We start from the raw sequence: 15,008 nt of genomic DNA, 5'->3' as shown, positions 1-15,008 counted from the left end.
AGTCTGGCTAATGGTTTATCAATTTTGTTTATCTTCTCAAAGAACCAGCTTTTAGTTTTATTGATCTTTGCTATCATTTCCTTCATTTCCTTTTCATTTATTTCTGCTCTGATCTTTATGATTTCTTTCCTTCTGCTAACTTTGGGGTTTTTTTGTGCTTCTTTCTCTAATTGCTGTAGGTGCAAGGTTAGTTTGTTTATTTGAGATGTTTCCTGTTTCTTAAGGTAGGATTGTATTGCTATAAACTTCCCTCTTAGAACTGCTTTTGCTGCATCCCATAGGTTTTGGGTCATCATGTCTCCATTGTCCTTTGTTTCTAGGTATTTTTTGATTTCCTCTTTGATTTCTTCTGTGATCTCTTGGTTATTAAGTAGTGTATTGTTTAGCCTCCATGTATTTGTATTTTTTACAGATTTTTTCCTGTAATTGATATCTATTCTCATAGCTTTGTGGTCAGAAAAGATACTTGATACGATTCCAAGTGTCTTAAATTTACCAGGGCTTGATTTGTGACCCAAGATATGATCTATCCTGGAGAATGTTCCATGAGCAATTGAGAAGAAAGTTTATTCTGTTGTTTTTGGATGGAATGTCCTATAAATATCAATTAAGTCCATGTTGTTTAATGTATCATTTAAAGCTTGTGTTTCCTTATTTATTTTCATTTTGGATGATCTGTCCTTTGGTGAAAGTGGGGTGTTAAAGTCCCCTACTATGATTGTGTTACTGTCGATTTCCCCTTTTATGGCTGTTAATATTTGCCTTATGTATTGAGGTGCTCCTCTGTTGGGTGCATAAATATTTACTCTTGTTATATCTTCTTCCTGCATTGATCCCTTGATCATTATGTAGTGTCCTTCTTTGTGTCTTGTAATAGGCTTTATTTTAAAGTCTATTTTGTCTGATATGAGAATGGCTACTCCTGCTTTCTTTTGATTTCCATTTGCATAGAATATCTTTTTCCATCCCCTCACTTTCAGTCTGTATGTGTCCCTAGGTCTGAAGTGGTCCCTTGTAGACAGCATATATACAGGTCTTGTTTTTGTATCCATTCAGCCAGTCTATGTCTTTTGGTTGGGGCATTTAATACATTTACATTTAAGGTAATTTTTGATATATATGTTCCTATTACCATTTTCTTAATTGTTTTGTGTTCGTTATTGTAGGTCTTTTCCTTCTCTTGTGTTTCCTGCCTTGAGAAGTTCCTTTAGCATTTATTGTAAAGCTGGTTTGGTGGTGTTGCATTCCCTTTTATTTCTTTTTCTTCTCTGATTGCCATGGCTAGGACTTCCAAAACTCTGTTGAATAAGAGGGGTGAGAGTGGACATCCTTGTCTTGTTCATGATCTTATTGGAAATGCTTTCAGTTTTTCACCATTGAGTATTTGCTGTGGGTTTGTCATATATAGCTTTTATTATGTTGAGTTAGGTTCCCTCTATGCTCATTTTCTGTAGAGTCTTTTTTTTGAACATCTTTATTGGAGTATAATTGCTTTACAATGTTGTGTTAGTTTCTGCTGTATAACAAAGTGAATCAGCTATATGTATACATATATCCCCATATCCCCTCCCTCTTGCGTCTCCCTCCCACCCTCCCTATCCCACCCCTCTAGGTGGTCACAAAGCATCGAGTTGACCTCCCTGTGCTTTTGGGTGTTGAATTTTGTCAAAAGCTTTTTCTGCATCTATTGAGATGATCGTATGGTTTTTATTCCCTAATTTGTTAATATGGTGTATCACATTGATTGATTTGCATATATTGAAGAATCCTTGCATTCCTGGGATAAATTCCACTTGATCATGGTGTATGATCCTTTAAATTTGTTGTTGGATTCTGTTTGCTAGTTTTTTGTTGAGGATTTTTGCATCTATAGTCATCCGTGATATTGGTCTGTAATTTTCTATTTTTGTGATATCTAACATCATACATAAAAATAAACTCCAAATGGATTACAGACCTAAATATAAGACCAGACACTATAAAACTCTTAGAGGAAAACATAAGAAAAGCACTCTTTGACATAAACCACAGCAAGATCTTTTTTGACCCACCTCCTAGAGTAATGAAAATAAAAACAAAAATAAACAAATAGGACCTAATTAAACTTAAAAGTTTTAGCACAGCAAAGAAAACCATAAACAAGATGAAAAGATAACCCTCAGAATGGGAGAAAATATTTGCAAATGAAGCAATGGATAAAGGAGTAATCTCCAAAATATATAAACAGTTCATGGAGCTCAATATCAAAAAAACAAAAAACCCAATTAAAAAAGGGGCAGAAGACCTAAATAGACATTTCACCAAAGAAGACATACAGATGGCCAAGAGGCACATGAAAAGATGCTCAACATCACTAATTATTAGTGATGCAAATAATTATTAGTGCAGCAAATAAAAACTACCATGAGGTATCACCTCACACTGGTCAGAATGGCCATCATCAAACAATCTACAAACAATAAATGCTGGAGAGGGTGTGGAGAAAAGGGAACCCTTTTGCACTGTTGGTGGGAATGTAAATTGATAGAGCCACTATGGAGAACAGTATGGAGGTTCCTTTAAAAACTAAAAAGAGAGCTACCATGTGACCCAGCAATCCCACTACTGGGCATATACCATGAGAAAACCATAATTCAAAAGGACACATGTACCCCAATGTTCACTGCAGCACTATTTACAATAGCCAGGACATGGAAACAACCTAAATGTCCAACAGTAGATGAATGGAAAAAGAAAATGTGGTACATATAAACAATGGAATATTACTCAGACATAAAAAGGGACGAAATTGGGTCATTTGTAGAGATGTGGATGGATCTAGAGTCTGTCATATAGAGTGAAGTAAGCCAGAAAGAGAAAAACAAATATCGTATATTAACGCATATATGTGGAATATAGAAAAATTGTACAGATGAACCTATTTGTAGGGCAGGAATAGAGATGCAGACATAGAGAATGGACATATGGACACGGGGGGGAAGGGGAGGGTGGGATGAATTGGGAGATTAGGTTTGAGATAAATACACTACATAAAATAGATAGCTAGCAGGAACCTGCTGTATAGCACAGGGAGCTCAGTTCGGTGCTCTGTGATGACCTAGATGGGTGGCATGGTGGAGGTGGGGGGGAGGTCCAAGAGGGAGGGTATACATATAGCTGATTCACTTCATTGTACAGCAGAAACTAACAACATTGTAAAGCAATTTTACTCCAATAATAAATAAATAAGTAAATAAATAAATCCAACAGCTGAAATATGGTTGGACAAGTACATGATTTGGAGTGAGAAGATGAAGTATCATATTTCACCCTGGTCACTTATCATCTGTGTGTCCCTGGGCAAAACTGTAACCTCTCTGAACCTCAATTTTCTCATCTGAAAAATGTTAAGTCCTATCTCACAGCCTTCTGAGAAAATTTAGAAGATGTAAGTGAAACATTTCTACCTAACACAGTTTCACAAACTCTAATACACACAGGAATCATCTAGGAATATTGCTGAAATTCTGATTCAGAAGGTCTGTCTGTGGTGGGTCCTCAGTGCTCTGCCAGTGCTACTATTCTGTTATCGCTGGTGTCATCTGGGGGCTGGTTAGAAATGTAAAATCTCATGCCCCACTCAGTATTTACATTTGAACAGAATCTCCAGATAATTTGTATGAACATTAATGTTTGAGCAGCACTGGCCAGCATCAGACCTAACACACTGCAGATTCCTAATCTAAATATGTTAGAAGTTTTGAATCATTACAGAAGTGTGCAGGATATAGATGAATATAACACATATTTTCCTATTCAGAATTTGAATTATATTCAGAGCCAAATCCTGCCCAGGTGTTGCTTTAAGCTAATGAGTGGCCTCATTCCAAGTCAGACTTCTACTCCCTGACAGCTACTAGCAGCTATTTCAGTAGATATCTGCATTGTCAACAGCACTTATCATTTTCTTCACCAAATTTATTTAAGTATTTTAAATAATATCACCTTTACTAACTAAAATTTGTTTCCCTGTATTTATTTATCAGAGACTACTCTTAGGAGCTTTTATCAACATGATAAAAGAAACACAGTTAACACACCACATTAATATAGTTCAAGCCAAAGCAAAGATGATTAATGCTTTCATGAGCCTACACTGCTTTATTGTGGGTATATGAATAAAATTCTTACAAAGATTCTTAGGGGATTGGGACACCTAAATTTGTGAAACTACTTTAGAAGCCTAGTTAGTGGTGGTGGCCTAGTTTAAGGGGTGGGAGCAGCCCAGCATGTAAGTCAGTGAGGAATATGTGAAAATATATTTTGAGATTTCAGCTAATATGCCATAAAACCTGATAAATCCACCAATTTTTAGAAAGAATATTACTGCTTTTTATGATAGATTAGCCTTTCTATCCACTGTTGTCTGAGTTATTTTTACTATCTGAAACTTGTAGGTATTGATTTCTAATCATACTTTACAGTGAATAATAGAAATATGAGGATCAAATGAGAACCTCAGCATTTTCATTTGTGTAAGAGAATTATTTTCTTTCTTGAAGGTCTTCTCTTTGTTTAAAATGTGCTGAAGTGTTGATATTTCTTGCAGAGCAGATTTGCTAGTGGCAAATTCTCTCAGTTTTTGTTTAGCTAGGAATGTCTTATTTGTCCCTCATTTTTGAAGCATAGGTTTGCTGGATAATGTAATTCTGGCAATAAGAATGATGAAAAATCAGCTGATAATCTTATTGAGAATCCATTATACATGAGTTGGTTATCTCTTGCTGTTCTCAAGGTTCTCTCTTTGTCTTTGGTTTAAGACAGTTTGACTATGATGGGTCTAGGTCTGGATCCTTTTGCATTTAGCTTGCTTGGAATTTGATGAGCTTCTTGAATGTGTAGACTCATATTTTTTCATCAAATTTCATCAAATTCGAGCAACTATTTCTTCAAATATTCTTTCTGCTCATTTCTCTTTCTACTCTCCTCCTGGGATACCATTACGCCTATGCTAGTATGCTTGATGGTGTCCCACAGGTCTCTGGGGCTCTGCTCATTTGTCTTTAGTCCTCTTCCTTCTGTTGCTCAGACTGGGTAACCACAGTTGTCTTCAGGTATGCTGATTCTTTCTTCTGCCTGCTCAAGTCTGTTGTTGATTCCCTCTACTTATTCTTTTCATTTCAGTTATTGTACCTTTCAACTCCAGAATATCTATTTGATTCTTTTCTATACTTTCAAGCTCTTTATTGATATTTGGTGAAACATTATTCTCACTTTCCTTTGGTTCCTTCATTTATTAGAAAACATTTAAAATAGCAAATTTAAAGTCTTTGACCAGTGAGTACGGTGTCTGGGTTTCCTCAGAGTCTGTGTTTTTGTTTTTTGTTTTTTCCTTGTATATGGGCCGTGCTTTGTTTATTTTTTGCATGTAGCATTATTTTTTTGAAAACTGCACATTTTTTAATAATATAATAATATGGGAACTCTGGATATCAGATTCTTACCCTCCCTTTGTTGTTGTCGCTGTTTGTTGTTTGGTTTTTTAGTGAGTTTTCTGAACTAATTCTCTAAAGTCTATATTATTTGTCATCCGTGGCCACTGAAGTCTCTGCTTGGCTTACTTAGTTGTCAGCTAGGGATTGAACAAAGATTAAAAGACTATAGCTAATAAGTCTCCCAGTCTTTACCAAGACATTCTGTGTGCATGTTGGGGCAAACTTTCAACACTCAGCCAGGCAGGTTACAACTCTGCTTTAGCATTCAGATCCTTTTTGTGCAGAGCCTCAAGATCAGTCAGAGGCGAGAGCTTCGGGACTTCTCAGTTCTTTCCTGAGCATGCATATAGCCCTAGGCATGCACAGAACCCTAAGCATGCATGTAATCTTCTAAATTCTCAGGAATAAAGGAGAGCTTTTCAACACCTCCTATGGAAATCTCTTTCCTCAGATTTTCCTTCTAAGCTTTTTGTTTATCCTATTGTTTGTCTTCAACTGTTATCCACTTGCTTCAGGCAAACATGATTTTAAATGAAAGAGCCCCCAATTGTTTTTGACAAATGGCCTTGAGAAAAGTCTTGCTCACTCTGGTCAAATTCTTAGTCAGATAAAATGAAGACAAACCTCTTGAGTGGCGTCTTCCAGGGAACCACCAAACAAGTAAAATAATGACAATTCTTTGGGAATGGGACTTTGAAGGATTTCCAACCCTGCTTTTCCCATTCCAGTGGCTGCCAGACTGCTGGTTCCCACTGTGATTGTGGGCTGTTAGTTTTCAAGGCCACTGCAGAGAGGAGGATAGGAATGGATGAGTTAAAATACCACAGTGCTTGCTGTTCTTTACCAAGATTCAATGATTTTTTTTTTTTTAATAAACACTCTCCAGATTACAACAAGCCTTTATTTAATTTCCAAAGTTCTGAAAATGATGATTCAGAATATTTTTGTCAGTTGCTTTTATGGAGGAGAGGATTCTTGTAGGTCTTTATTACACCATTTTGGCTAATGTCACTTAAAATGCCCTGAAGGTTTTGAATGCTGAGCAAAAGTTGTATGGAACTTCATTGTCTTGCTATATTATAAAGACAGACCATACATCCACTAGAGATTTTATAGGGTTCCACTTTGAGATGCCACTACAAATGTCTTGATAGTTTGAGGCAATTGTCTGATGAGAGATAACAGTGACTTCCTCAAAGAAAGATTTTTCATAATTAAATGTCAAACTTGCAAGAAATGTGTAACAATGAAGAGGCTGGTCTTTGGAACTAATTAATTCTGCGTTCAAGCCCTGCATTTTCTCCTTAATAACTTTGGGATGCTGATCAAGTTACTTAACTTTCATAAGACAGTGATTGTTAGATAGAACAGTATCTATTCATAGATTTTTTTTTTTTTTAAATCCAACTACACTAACAAAAGTAAAGTGCTTGGTATAGTTCATGTTAAATACTCAAGAAATTTTAGCAGTTAATATTGCTATAGATAATATTGCTATTATCATCATTAAGAATATAGTTTGGCACTGCTAATAATAATGCTGAATGTTCACCTGAACCCTTTAAGAACTCTTTAAGAGTCACATTCAAAATAAGAAATAAAACTGTTTCAATCATGCTATTTTGTTTTCTATGCAATTCCAGGCACTGTGGTGGTCCAACAGTTGATGTCAATGATGATTAGCAAACACGATCGCCTCTTCCCCAAAGATGCAGAGTTACAAAGCAAGCCCCAGGATGGAGTGAGCAACAACAACAATGACCTTCAGAAGAAGGCCACCATGGGTCAGCTACAGAACAAGGAGAACAATAATACCAAGGACAGTCCTGGAAGGCGGTGCTCTTGGGACAAGTCTGAGTCTCCCCAGAGAAGCAGCACGGATAACGGATCCCCCACAGCTCTATCAGGCAGCAAAACCAACAGCCCAAGGAACAGCGTTCACAAGCTGGATGTCTCTAGGAGCCCCCCTCTCATGGTCAAAAAGAATCCCGCCTTCAATAAGGGCAGTGGGATAGTCACCAATGGGTCCTTCAGCAGCAGTAATGCAGAAGGACTTGAGAAAGCCCAAACCACTCCCAATGGGAGCTTACAGGCCAGAAGAACCTCTTCCCTGAAGGGGTCTGGTACCAAAATGGGCACCCAGAGTGTACAGAACGGAACGGTGCGGATGGGCATTTTGAACACAGATACCCTCGGGAACCCCCTGAATGGTCGCAGCATGAGCTGGCTGCCCAATGGCTACGTGACCCTGAGAGATAACAAGCAGAAAGAGCAAGCAGGAGAGTCGGGCCAGCACAACAGACTCTCCACCTATGACAACGTCCACCAGCAGTTCTCCGTGATGAGCCTTGACGACAAGCAGAGCGTCGACAGTGCCACCTGGTCCACTTCCTCCTGTGAAATCTCCCTCCCTGAGAACTCCAACTCCTGCCGCTCCTCCACCACCACCTGCCCAGAACAAGACTTTTACGGTGGGAACTTTGAGGACCCCGTTTTGGATGGGCCCCCGCAGGACGACCTTTCCCACCCCGGGGACTATGAAAACAAAAGTGACCGGAGGAGTGTGGGCGGTCGAAGTAGTCGTGCCACCAGCAGCAGCGACAACAGTGAGACCTTTGTTGGCCACACCAGCAATCACAGCGCGCTGCATAGTTTAGTGTCCAGCCTGAAGCAGGAAATGACCAAACAGAAGATAGAGTATGAGTCCAAGATAAAGAGGTGAGGAAAATCTGGAGCCCCAAACTGCCAGAGAGGGTGCGATAGCCTCCTAATATGAGACAGGCTCACCCAGAGGGTAAATATGCTGACTCCAAAGTCAGAGACCTGGGTTCAAGTCCTAGCTTCACCGTTTGTAAGCTGTGGGACTTTGGGAAAGCTCACTTCATCTCTGTGAATCTCAGCTCCCTAACGTGAACATTTTAACTTCTAGCAGTATCTACCACAAAAGCATGTAAGAAATCATTGCATGTTGTCCCTGGCACAGAGCAGTTGCTCAGTAATACTGTCTCTTGTTAATAAATGATGTGTGGATTTGTGTTCGAGGGCTGGGGAGAGGAGCGGAAGGGGATGAATGCAGAACAAGGAGTCTGTTCTCACAGGAAGAGGATGAAATGAGGATAAAGAGAAGTTGGAGAAGTAAACAGATCTTTTTGTTCATTTTTTCCATTGTTGAATGCTGGGAGAGTGTCTGTTCTCTCCCAAGCTCAGACCCAGACCCCGAGGAGTCAGCAGTGGATAAAACAGACAAAAACTCAGCCCTTGTGGAGCATGCTTCCATTCCACTGGAGGAGACAGATAAATAAGTAAAATAGGTCTCATGCTAAGTAGAAGACTAAAGCAGGGAAGAGGGGTAAGAAGTGTTGGTGAGGGGTAATTCTAAGTGTCGGGCCTTATAGGAGGTTAAAGAGGCAGCTATGCAGATGTCCGGGAGGAGTGGAAATGCCGTGAGATGGAATCAGTGAGGAGCTCAGAGAGGTACCTTAGAGCCTTCAGGATCATCTTAAGTCTTTGGCTTTTACTCTGGGATTGGAATCCAGGGAGGTTTCTGAGAAAAGTGATGGCATGAAGTGTATTCATATGGACAATGGAAATTGTAGCCTAAGTGGGGAGCAAAAAATATGAATTATAAGGAAGCAGTTGTGCTGAAACCTAATTGATAGCAGTTGACATCTTCTCATAAGATGACCAAGGTAGCGATGGCTTAGCAACTTCAGGGAAGCAACCTGGGCAAGACATGTGGTATTGGCTGAGCATCCTGTGTTGACAGTACCCCTGACTGCCAGGTGCTCCATCATCTTGAAAGGCAGGAATACAGAGAATGGAGCCCAGGATTCACAAATACAACCTTGTGCTGGAAACCTGAGCATCACCACACCCCGTGATTTCACCAGGGTCACAGAATTACAAAACTGATTGTTTTTATGTTCTCCTTTCAGTGTAGTATAAGGGAAGGACACTGCACTCTCAAGAGAAGGCCTGAGGCTCAGTTCAGCCTGAAGTAGCCCCTCTAGTGACCTCAGTCCCAGTCCCAGACTGTGCCTTGGTAGACCCCTTCCTGTTTAGGGTCCTCATAGTTTGTGAACCTCAGTCTTTGTCCTGCTTCAACTGCTTCCATGGCCCCAAACCCCACATGGTTTCTTTTTTATATATAAAGTTGACCTTAATGTATTTTAATGTTTCCCATCCATTTATCAATTATCAAGCCAAAAGATATGTATTTTTAAGAGCTATGGTAAAGTAAATATAAAAAAATACTTCTTATATGTTAGATTGAAAAAATTACTTTCTTGGAAACTTGGTTTGAATTTTCCTATATAATGCTAAGTGACAGGAGGTTTAAATAAGAAGAAAAATGGAGTCATCATCTTATAAGGCTACTCTTCATTCTGAATGTAGTTCTTGGAAGCCACTGGCTACCAAATCTCTGAATTGCTGCCAAGGCATGATGATAAATTAGCACTTAGCACTGGGAAGCGAGAGATAACACTTGAAACTTGCCTTAGGATAGGAATACATTATTCTGAATGGTTGCAGATGTACTCGTTCATTTATGAGAACATTGGTGCTACATTTACGTTCTGAGTCTATGGTGCATTTTAGAGACATTGATAAAATAATAGAAGCTTCCAACAGAATGTCATTCATTGGCCTCTTTCACTGTAGCATTTTTACCCATGTGACAAGCAAAGGGAGAGATCCATGATAAAGTAGGGCAGAGGAGCTGCCACATGACCAAGCCACAGAAATATAAGAAGTAACTGTTCTAGTTAATTCTTGATCATTCCTGTTTAGAATTATACATCTGTCTTTCAATTCCTTTTTGACTCTACCCTACAAGTATTAAGGATAGATAGATAGATAGATGATGATAGATAGATGGATAGATAGATAGATAGATAGATAGATATAGATGGATGATAGATACGTACATACATACACACATACATACATACATCCCTAGATAGATAGACAGATGATAGAGAAATAGGTACTATACTTTATCTATCATTGATATGTATGATTTTTAGTTTTTAAACATGTGAGTTTGATGTTATTTCCCCCCCCCCCACCTTCTCCTTTCAGAAAAATTCATTTGTATGATATCAATTATTTGGTCTTGTAAGAAGTATTTATTAACTTATTATTGGTTTGGGATTGTATATATGACCAATAGATCAAATCTGTTAATCAAGCTGTTCAAATCTTTTACATTTCTCCTAATTTTCATCAGATAGAGCTATAATTTCTAAGAAAGTTATCTTAAAATTTCCTAATTTTTATGGATTTATCTATCTTTATAATTTTGTTATATTTTATATTGAATAACTTGAGCCTATACAACTAGATGAATAAAAGTTCAGAATTGTTTATATCTCCCTGATGAATTGATCCTTTTATCATAAAGTAATGGTAATAATGCTTTTTGCCCAAAAATATTGTTTCTCATATTAATATTGCTATATAATTTTTATTTTGATTAATAACGTCCTGCTATATATTTCCATTAACTTTCAAACTTTATGTTTCATTATTTGAAGACATATTTTTTTCAATTCTGGAGTATTTTTATCCATCACCATTTTTGTTTATTTCATCTCCCCATTTTCTCAATTTTCTCTCTCTCCAACCCTTATCAAAGTATGTTGGACCTTCTTAATCCATTCTCCATCTCTGTTAGCTTCTCTTTCTTATATTACATTTTCATCTTTTTTCATTACATGAGGCATTCTGGGTAATTTTTCCTCAGAGCTGTTTTCTCATTTATTTATTTTCTTTTCTGATTAATTCTGTCACTTCACTCAGCCCATGAGTAGAGTTTTTGTAGTCTCTTTGTCATAAAGACAATTGATGTTCCAAGCTCTCAGTTGAATCACTTTCAGCCTTCTGCCTCTCTTATACTGAGATCTCCTCCTCCCCATGAGAAAAATAAAAACCTAGTCACAGCTTCCAGGGCTTCTATCCAGGAACAATACCCCTCATGTGATTCCATTTACTGTTCTAAATTTGAGTTTCTGCCTTGGTTCTGATAACCTGAAGATGCTCTTTTATTTCTTTTAACCTTGCTGTGCATTTAAAAAATATTTTTCTTATATATTTTTCCAGCATTGATCTGTGCTTACAGTGGGAGGGGTTTCTTCTGTTTTCAACCCAGTCTATTAGATTCCTGGAAGTTTCATATGAGTGCCTGTTATGTACAAATGCATTAGTATATTTTTTAAAGGGTGTCTTCCTTGGTATTTAAGCTTGAGTTTCTTCCAACTTTTTTAGTTCTAAAATAAGTAGCTTTAGAAAGAAAAGAGAATATATTGTAAAATAATTCTGGGTGACAACCAGCACACTACCAGGTTTTTATGTAAAAAAAATGTGATCATGTGGTCAAAATGGCCTTCTAAACTGATTATAGAATGTGACTTTTTTAAAAATTCTAGTTTCTTACAAAGAGAGAGCAGATTCATCTTTACGTGCTCTTATGATTATCTGGATGAAATATCAACATATGGGACTCATTATTTCAAAACAGAAAAACAATTGAGATTTTAATTTGAAAATTATTAAAATAATCAGATTTCTGAGAGCTACCTGTGCATTAGCCTTTCAAATTTCAGTAGTACGGCAAATTCAAACATACTCCTGGGACTTTAGCTCAGAATAGGAGAAATTAAAATGTCAGCCATTACCAAGACACATCACAGCACTAATAATTAAGTGCTTACTATTCCTCCTTGAACAACAGCAATAATAAATTATGTTTTGGAACTTAGTGATTATTGGGAAAACTCTGTTTATAGGAAATTATCTAAAATTATACAGTTATCCAAAAGAATATAGCTATCAACCTATAAAAATATAACTCTAGAGATCTTAAGATATATTAACTTGGAAGGCAGTGAGAATTTTAGATAGTAGGCTACTTAGGTGGACTCCATTGTCACAGAATGTCAGATGAATTACTTATTCAACACATGTAATCTCTACCTCTCTTGTTACTATAAGGTGACTGCTGTTAATACCACTTTTATACGATGGGACTCTATATGTCCCAGAGAAGTCCATTCTTAGCAGTCGACTTAATCTTTCTAACAATGACATTTTCACTATCATTCTTTTTCTTTTGATAGAAAGCAAAAATAATTGTCCTTTTTTTCTTCCAACTTTATCAGACCCCCCCCCCCTTTCTTTTAGTAAAGCCAGATTTACATAATGATTCAGGAAGCTTTGTGGTTTAGGCTGCCTCCTACTTCTGCCATTCTGTGCTCCATGACATTGGTCTCTGACTTCTTTTTGCCAAAATTCATTAATTCGCTATCAAATGACAATGAAGTGCATCCAAGAGAGGTCTTGGGGTCTCAACAAAATGATAGTAAATCATCTTAGGAATTAGTGAAAAAAAGAATATATATACACCTTTTGATCCGTGGACTTTGCTTCATTGATTTGAAAGGCTCAATCCAATTTCCTAAACATTGCAGAGACAGTTTAGGAAATATCTTTTATCCCTTTTTCATTTCAAATTAATAAAATTGCTTTATCTCTTATTCCTTCCCCCACCCTTTGTAGCTTAGAACAGCGAAACTTGACTTTGGAAACAGAAATGATGAGCCTCCACGATGAACTGGATCAAGAAAGGAAAAAGTTCACAATGATAGAAATCAAAATGCGAAATGCCGAGCGAGCAAAAGAAGATGCAGAGAAGAGAAATGACATGCTTCAGAAAGAAATGGAGCAGTTTTTTTCCACATTTGGGGAGCTGACAGTGGAACCCAGGAGAACCGAGAGAGGAAACACGATATGGATCCAGTGAGGCTGATTTCTCCCACTGTCTCCAGTGGCTCTGGGGAAGACTCTGGGGGTTCTGGTGGGGATATCATATAGGATCAGGTGGCTGGTCACCTGGCTGTACAGAGCGCTAACTGGGGAAGACATATCATTTACAGACATTGCCCATCCATATCTGTAATGTGTACCAAAGTTGTATCATGCCCCATAATGCTACTGTCAAGTGTTACAACTGGATATGTGTATATAGAGTAGTTTTTAAAAAGTAAACTAAAAATGAGAAGCATATCTCAATAATTATTTTATTGCAAGTCTTGTATTTAAAATGTTAAATCAGTATGTCATTGCAGTTTAGCTTGCTTTCAAGCTTCACCCCTTGCACTTAAGCTATTTTTGGCATTGTGTTATCATCAGCTTATTTTATAGATCAGTATTTTTATTTCCCCTTTTGCTGAGGAAATGAAAATAGGCAGATATATAAATATATATAAATATATATAAGATGAGTTATTAAAATCAAAAAGAATACTTTGTGGCTGTGCTGTTTGTGCCAACGGACCTTGCCATGACCAAAAAGAGAAATGTAAATAATTTTATAAAATACGGTAGAATCACCAGGAACCTTTGAATTGCTCTGTAAATTCTGCCCTTGACACTGCTCAGTTTTCTTGGTGAGATGCTTTGACGCAGGAGATTTTGGACTATGTAAAAAAGTCCCCTTCTCAAGCCCCCTGGTCTGCCTTGCCCATTCCACAGATGTATGTCTCCTATGCAGGATGCACCTTAGAGGGGAAACATAGTTTTTTTAAAAAAGAGCATTTAAGCAGTCATGCCTTGAATTACTCTGTCCTGCTACTGGATGGTTATGAGGGAGATTCTTCCTGCCATTGGGAAGTTGAAAAACAATGCTGGCTAACCAGTGCCTACGCTGAGCACGTGTCCTTTACTCCAACCCCGCCCCTCCACCTCCCCACCCACAATGCAAACAGTGAAATAGTACTACCGTGTCTCTCTCAGTTAAACTGCTAGAGTGTGTGCCATGTATTCTTCTTTCACTCAGGCCGACTGCTCTGTTGTCATCTAGGATTCTTTCTGCACAACAGAGGGTAAAGGCAGTTTGCAGCAAGAGGGAGCTGATGCATGGGAAGGGGACCAGAAGGAGGAGGAGACAGGATTGGAAGAAACTATTTTGTTTCTAATTTTTACAGTATTCTTCCCTGTCAAAAACATTTATTCACAATACATTTAAAATGTGAATCTTTAAAGGTCCAGTTTTGATAAATTTGTGAACATCAGTAATGATAACTTTCCAGAGAAGCCCAGGGCTCTCTGGAGCTGGAGTTTGGGGAGAACAATTCACAGTTCAATGAGGCAATGATCGAAATAAATCTTTCTCACGCTAGAACAGAAAGTCACAAAAGGTAAAATTGGAAATAAATACTAGTTGAGTTTATGGGATTCATGTTGTTTGAAGGTTCTATGTTTGTATTTATTTTCAAGGGGGCAGTAGACTTTGCAGAGTTCATTCTTGCCACTGTGCTGCTTTTGTTTATATCCTTACACAGAGCAAGCTTGCGTGGTCCTTTGGTATCAACCACTGTCTATGTAGCAATACCTTCTTTATCCTTAGTTCCCTTTTCTCTCTCTTTCCAATTCTTTAACAAGATACTCCCACCTGGATACCCTAAAGGAAATTCAAGCTCAAAATGTGTAAAAATGATCTCAATAGCTCTCTCTACTTTTTCATCTTTTCCCAGT

The 15,008-nt window shown here is 37.8% G+C and overlaps 1 protein-coding gene across 6 annotated transcripts in view; it reads left to right on the top strand.

Annotated features, from left to right (window-relative positions):
* The window catches only part of ARHGAP24 (Rho GTPase activating protein 24), a 514,100-nt gene extending 500,567 nt beyond the window's left edge, over nucleotides 1-13,533 (top strand). For all 6 annotated transcript variants that reach the window (XM_068542699.1, XM_068542700.1, XM_068542698.1 and 3 more), the window contains 2 exons: nucleotides 7,118-8,192; nucleotides 13,032-13,533. In XM_068542699.1, the coding sequence (XP_068398800.1) occupies nucleotides 7,118-8,192; nucleotides 13,032-13,275 (1,319 nt within the window). In that variant the 3' untranslated portion in view covers nucleotides 13,276-13,533. The remainder of the gene's footprint in view (nucleotides 1-7,117; nucleotides 8,193-13,031) is intronic.
* Nucleotides 13,534-15,008: the final 1,475 nt, after the last annotated feature.

This window comes from Eschrichtius robustus, chromosome 4, assembly GCF_028021215.1.
Source record: "Eschrichtius robustus isolate mEscRob2 chromosome 4, mEscRob2.pri, whole genome shotgun sequence".
Taxonomy (NCBI): Eukaryota; Metazoa; Chordata; class Mammalia; order Artiodactyla; family Eschrichtiidae; genus Eschrichtius; species Eschrichtius robustus.
Note: the sequence above shows the minus strand (reverse complement) of the source record. Positions and strands in the feature narration are given on the sequence as shown.